General features: G+C 39.4%; 1 protein-coding gene across 1 annotated transcript in view; it reads left to right on the top strand.

Moving 5' to 3' along the window:
- Nucleotides 1–5,299: 5,299 nt before the first annotated feature.
- The window catches only part of LOC137049040 (NACHT, LRR and PYD domains-containing protein 12-like), a 63,620-nt gene continuing 61,559 nt past the window's right edge, over nt 5,300–7,360 (top strand). Inside the window, exons 1-2 of the mRNA XM_067427435.1 lie at nt 5,300–5,357; nt 5,433–5,570. Coding sequence (XP_067283536.1) covers nt 5,300–5,357; nt 5,433–5,570 — 196 coding nt within the window. The remainder of the gene's footprint in view (nt 5,358–5,432; nt 5,571–7,360) is intronic.

Here is a 7,360-nt window from a genome sequence, read left to right as displayed (position 1 = left end):
GTTAACTCTTGAAGTACTGATACCACAGTGAGGGTTTGACACTGCACATGCTTTATTCAACAGAGATTTTTTTTTAAGCAGATTTACAGTGATAATTATGCAAACAGAGTTATTGCTGGCTGTGTAGAATCTCTAAGAGAAAACAGTGTCATTGTTCATCTGAAGTCAGTGTTGATTCAGTTCTGTTGTAAAGATCATCAACTATTCAACTATTTAATTTAATCTATAAAGCATTTCTGCAGAAAACAGTGATGTCATTGTCCTGCTCAGTTCAGTTCACATACAATAGTGTCAGTATCAGATCAAGACTATTGTTTAACACTCAGACGGTGATGTCATCACACTAGGTCCAGCACGGTGAAAGAGTTAAGGGATACAACTATGGGCACTGGGCATGCGCACATCAATATCGCATCATTTAATTAACGTATCTGCATTATTGTAAGGGTATATTTTGGGTTGGGGTAGGTGTAGGCATTAATAAAACACATCTGTTAAGTAGCAAATGTATTTATTGTTATTTTATTGTGAGATTTTGCCTCATCTCCGACCACTGCTATACCCCTTCTAGCCACAAGTCTTCTTCTCCATTTTTAGTTTTGGAAATATTATGAATTTTTTTTGGAAATAGTGTTGAGGTCTGACTAAAGATATACTCAAGTATATTTGATTGTGCTAAAGTGCAACTATTGAAAGTATACTTTTATATACACTTAAAATATCTAGCACTTAAATTATATAGTGATTATATACTATCCTTAGTAATAGTGATATTAAACACATATTCAAGTTCAAGTTCAAGAGTTTTATTTGTCACATACACAGTTATACAGAATACAACCGGCAGTGAAATGTAAACAGGTCCGCTCCATGGACAGCAAATAACAATTAACAACAAAAAAAAGCACAATACATTATAAAATAGGGATAGGATAAAATAGGAATAGGATAAGGTGCTATATATATACATATGTAGAATTATGAATAAATCAAGTAAAAGAAATGAGATGTGGAATAAAATAAGTGAGATAAAGTAAACTGGAGACTATAAAAATAAATATGTGGATAACAAGTGCAGGAGTGTAATGTGCAAACAGCATTATAATGAGAAGTTACATGGAACACAAGAATAAAGTGCAGTGCAATATCAGTATGTGAGTTGTTAGTACTGAGTGAGGTGAAGTCACATGTTGTTAAGTGACAGCGTTCAGGAGTCTGATGGCCTGTGGGAAGAAACTCCTCCTGAGTCTCTCAGTTTTGGCCATCAGGCTACGGAAGCGCTTACCAGAAGGCAGCCGGGTGAAGTGGGGGTTGGCCGGGTGATTAATGTCCTTGATGATTTTTCTAGCTCTACCTCTGCATCGTTTGATGTAGATGTCCTGCAGAGACGGGAGAGCTGACCCTGAGATGCGCTCGGACAAGCGCACCACTCTTTGCAGGGCTTTGCAGTCGTGACTGGTGCTGTTACCATACCATGCTGTGATGCACTGAGTCAGTAAACTTTCTATCGCCCCTGAATAGAAAGTTTTCAGGATAGCTGGTGAGACCCGGAATTTCCTCAGCTGGCGCAGGTGGTACAGTCTTTGCCTGGCCTTTTTCACCTGAGACTGGATATGTGCAGTCCAGGTCAGGTCCTCGGAGATAATAATAATACATTTTATTTATAATGCACTTTATATTAAACAAAATCTCAAAGTGCTAAAATGTTATGAGATGTTCACACCCAGGTATTTGAAGCTGCTCACTCTCTCTACTGGTGTCCCGCTGATCATGAGAGGGGAATATGACCGTTGCTGTCTCTTCCTGAAGTCCACAATAAGTTCTTTGGTCTTGTTCACATTCAGAAGGAGACAGTTGTCTTGGCACCATGATGTCAGTTGCTCCACCTCATCCAAATATGCGGTCTCATTGTTGTTGGAAATGAGGCCCAGGACAACAGTATCATCCGCAAACTTGATGACAGAGGTGGAGCTGTGTGTGGACAAACAGTCATGCGTGTAGAGAGAGTAGAGCAGGGGACTGAGGACACAGCCCTGTGGAGCTCCCACACTCACGGTGATGGAGGTGGAGGTGAACTGTCCTACTCTCACCACTTGAGGTCTGCCAGTGAGGAAATCTTCAATCCAGTGACAGAGAGAAGAGTTCAGACCGAGATCCAGGAGTTTGTTAGTTAGCTTAATGGGAACTATGGTGTTAAAGGCTGAACTATAGTCAATAAATAGCAGTCTTACATAGTTCCCATTCTTGCTGTCGATGTGTGTGAGGGAGGAGTGGAGGACGTGAGAGATGGCATCTTCAGTCGATCTATTGGGACGATAGGCGAACTGAAGAATAGGCGAACTGAAGGGTCCAAGGTGTCAGGGATGGAGGAGCAAATGTTGTTTTTGATGAGTCTCTCAAAGACCTTCATGACTAAAGACGTGAGAGCCACTGGGCGATAGTCATTTAGGCAAGAGGGTTTACTGTTCTTAGGGACAGGGATGATGGTGGATTTTTTGAATGAGGTTGGGACCACAGATGTAGCAAGGGACTCATTGAAGATGGATGTGAGGAGTCCAGCGAGCTGATCAGCACAGGACCTCAAGACACGACCTGAAACGCCATCCGGACCAACAGCTTTCCTAACATCCACACGTTTGAGTGTCCTACGAACTTCATCCTCCGTGACAGAGATCACGTGATTGTTGCAGCTCTGAGTGATTCTGTCTGACGCGTCACTCGGCGGTGTCGCGCTGCCGCGATTGCCATCAAAGCGAGCGTAGAAAGAGTTTAAGGGTGTACTCACACTAGCCAGTTTGAACCGTGCCCGAGTGCGTTTGACTACCAAAGCGCGGTTCGTTTGACTAGTGTGAGTGCTCCGAACCATGCCCGGGCGCGGCTCGATTAGCCGGCCCTGGCCCGCTTGGAAGAGGTGGGCCAGAGCGCGATTCAGTTGGACTCGAGCGCGGTTCGCATGCAGTGTGAGCGCTAACCGTGCTGGAGTCCGTATTCAAAGCTGCAAAGTCCTAGCTGCACTTCAGCTGGTACCTTGCAAACCTCATAATACGAGCAGCACGATTACGTGAACATTTTCGCGCCACTAAGGCGACACATCTGTTTAACAACAGGCTGTGAGAGGGCTGTGGACCACCGTGGACCAAACGACACAAAATTATCCACAAAGAAAACAGAGCGATGGATTCCATTGTGTTCAGAGAGCGCCGCTCTTTCTGTTTATCCCGAAACCGTCGCACCATAATGACGTAAGCGTGCTCCGGCACGAATGCTGAAACCCGAAACCGTCGCACCATAATGACGTAAGCGTGCTCCGGCACGAATGCTGAAACCCGAAACCGTCGCACCATAATGACGTAAGCGTGCTCCGGCACGAATGCTGAAACCCGAAACCGTCGCACCATAATGACGTAAGCGTGCTCCGGCACGAATGCTGAAACCCGAAACCGTCGCACCATAATGACGTAAGCGTGCTCCGGCACGAATGCTGAAACCCGAAACCGTCGCACCATAATGACGTAAGCGTGCTCCGGCACGAATGCTGAAACCCGAAACCGTCGCACCATAATGACGTAAGCGTGCTCCGGCACGAATGCTGAAACCCTATGTGAGTGCAGGCCAGTGGGGGAGTGGGGAGGGGGGACATTCGTTTTCGGGCCCAGTTCATGGCAACCGTGCCTAGTGTGAGTACACCCTAACTCGTTCACAAGCAACGGATCAGCTCTCACTTCTGCAGAGGATTTCGTTCCAAAAGCACAGATGGTCCTCAGTCCCTGCCACATCCGCCGGGAGTCGTTGAGTTGGAAATAAGACTCCACGCGATCCCTAACATTGGGATTATGCTTAATATTAAGCATAATCCCTTAATATTAAGCATAATCCCTTATAATGCTTATTATTAAGTATAATATTAAGCATAATATATTATGCTTAATATTAAGAAATATACATTGTGCAATAAAGAAGAGCTCTAAAGTTGAATTATAATATGTATATCAGTAAATCTCAAGCGATATGTCAGTAAATATATTAATGGGTTTGTAGTAATAATAATACATTTTATTTGTATTGCACCTTTCTTACACTCAAAGCGTTACAACAATACATAAAACACAACTCCATAATGAACAATCACAGTGATACAAAAAAAGAAGAAAAAAAAGCAGCAAATATGGTAAAATTATTACTTAAAAGCTATAGTTAAACATGAAGGTAAAGCTATAGTATAGTTAGTATGAAATAAATATAGGCCTATTTTAAATACATATAGTTGTTGTTGTTGTTTTTTGCACTTGGGCAGAAACCGTCACTCACCGTCAGGTTCCTTAGGAAGTCTTAGGAAATTTGTGCTGATGTTCATTTGCATTTTAACTCGTACATAATTATTTCTGACATGACTTGAAAACAGCATAACTGCTGAAGCTCAGAGGTGTTTAAACATGATAAGACACGATTCAGAGACATAAAGCTGCTTTCTGGAAACTCTCCAGCTGTAAACTGACTATCAGCACAAACCATTATAACCGGTTTGATGTGTTTTCCTGAAATGGCCCATGGTCAAACTTGTTCTGAAGATGAACACATTTTGCAATGTTAGAAAATCACCAGCTAGTAACTATCACAGTAAATCATTCATCTTCCCTCATAAATAAAATCAGAATCAGTAAGAACATATTCATGGATCATTTCTTCTTCTTTTCACTCTGTAGAGCAGCTGTTCTTCACAAATGAAATGCTGTTAAACTGCAGTCACTGAAGTCCAATGCAGCTGCAGAATCACACAGACGCAGACACTCATGTGTCCACTAGAGGTCCTCCTCTCATTATGTTGTTGATGTGACGATCATACGTCAAAGAAACAGATTCTTAATAAAACTGACATGTGAACATTTCTTCTGGGAAATAATCAAGAGTCATTTGGTGACCTTAATCCCAGCAAGTGATTGTCAAAGAACTGAATATTCCAAAATATTATAAGACATGTTATAATACGTGTTTATAGTGTTTTAACTGGTTTTGAGAATGGCACACTTCACATTGCTTGAGAATCTCAGGTGAGAGCGTGTCTGTAGAGAGTCATGTTAGAAGAGAGTAGCGAAAGGAAAGGTTGTACATGACAGTAGATGAGACCTTTTGATATAATACATCTATACAGAAGCATTAAATAACTTGTCATATAGTTAATAATTGGCGCTTGCGACTATATTTTATTTACTTGTTTATTTTCAAATATTTATTTTTATAAAGTGCCTGGTAACAGCGGAGCTAAGCAGCATCACCAGCAGCGGTGAGTCAGTGAAGGACGATGGCATCTGCTGATCAGCATCGTGACACACTGGATGAGCTGGAAGAAGACAAGAAAGGTAATGAAGGAAAGAATATCAGTAATGTTAAAGTTGGCATTTAGGAAATGTGATTAATTTCTGTCTCTATTCCAGTGGAGATGAGCAGCAGGGCTCACACTGGAGTCTGTGTTGATGTGAATGCTCAGACGGGAGCGACTATAAATGCTCCTGTACTCACTGGAAACATCATCACAGGCTCCGTGATCTTCAACTACAACGCTGCAGGAAAAGGTACTGTCAATATAGCTGTGCTTCAGTGGTATAATGTAACAGTAATAATACTCTGTATTAGTATTTTTTGGAGAATCTATTTGAGGTTACAAGAATTCAGGTTTCAAGGCATAAATCTTTATTCTGATTTCAAAATGCATGCTTTTACATTTGTAACACATACACTGACGTGTATTGTCCACCTGCTGAGCTGATTATAATGAATCTACTATAATGAATATGAACCTAACTTTTTAATAAGCAGGAGAAATTCCTGACTTTAAAAGAATAACAATTTACATGCTTAGGACATTTGTGTTGTAAGAATATACAGATATAAAAAGATATAAGCTTCAGAAAAACAGTGTCTCCTTAGGTGGTGCTTTCTCAGTAGAAGCTGTACTTTACTTGAGTTTTTATATTTAAGTTAACTTTTACTTTTACTCCACTACATTTCCTAAATATAATATATACTTTAACTCTGATACATTTTCTTAAAGCATATACATTACTTACTATAAAATAAAGTTGGAAGAACAGACTGCAAGCAAGCATGTGCTTGCGCATTGATTTCATTGTCCGTTGCTGCACTGTAAAATAAATAAAACAAACAAAAAAGTTAGCTGGTTGCCTTAGATTGCTGAGTTCATTTAAATAAAAAATACAATGAAAATTTTTGAGAATCAACAGCCTTTTTTCAAATATTATCAAAAGATTTTGTAAGCATATTGGATAATTGTGTTTTATTAGTGATCACACAGTGAAACATGCCAAATTGTGCTATTTTCATGATTTATCAAATTTTTTATGTGGTTCAGATACAATCATATTTTGAGTTTCTATTTATTGAACCAATTTCCTTCATTGTATCAACTTTTTAAGGCAACCAGGTTACTTACTTTTTAAAGTTAAATCAACAAAACATTTTTACAGTGTGTAGCGGCTGACACTTGAGGCTTTGTGCTGCACAGAGCAGATATTTCAAAAACAAATTTAAATTATAGACAACAAACCGGTGTGCTATACACTACAGTTTTTGTTAGAATTCTGTTCTATTTTTTTTCAGTTTCCGTCATATCTATATTAGATCTCATTAGTTGCTATTAGTTAATGTCTGCCCAGCTGTTCCTGTTTAGTGTCCTCAGTTACTGTGTGTACTTATACTCCTCATTCTGGTCAGTTCTCGTCGGTTATTGTTTGTGTGAATGTAGTTGTGAACTTTCTGATTTTGTTATTTTGATTAAAGACTTTGCATCTATCAATGTCTCCGTTATCGTGTGCTTTCTAAGCCATAAACCGGTGACAGTTTTCCTATCACTATAAAGTAATTAATCTGTTGACTAGATGCTACATTAATGCTGTCAAAACTGAGAGGATGCCAACATTAGTTCCTCAAGCTGTTAAAACAGTGACAAAAACACAAGCAAGCCAGATCTAAATGTTTATTGTCATGTTTTTACCATCTATTTGGATTAGTTTAGATCCAGCTGGATATTTAAAGCTTGTGACATGAGAACACAAACTGTATGCAGCTGACAGAAACGTACATCAGAAACGCATTCGATCAGAGTCCCTTTATATAAAGTCTTTGATTCTATTTCAGTTTTATCGTCACTGTAACATATTTTGATTAGATAATTGTCGTGTTCTAAAATAGAAGTATGAAAAGTGTGGAAGTATATATATATTATCTATATACATACATACATACATATATATACATACATACATACATACATACATACATACATACATACATACATACATATATATATATATATATATATATATATATATACACACACGCATAT

This window comes from Pseudorasbora parva, chromosome 20 (assembly GCF_024679245.1).
Source record: "Pseudorasbora parva isolate DD20220531a chromosome 20, ASM2467924v1, whole genome shotgun sequence".
Taxonomy (NCBI): domain Eukaryota; kingdom Metazoa; phylum Chordata; class Actinopteri; order Cypriniformes; family Gobionidae; genus Pseudorasbora; species Pseudorasbora parva.
This window is presented reverse-complemented; position numbering and strand designations above follow the sequence as displayed.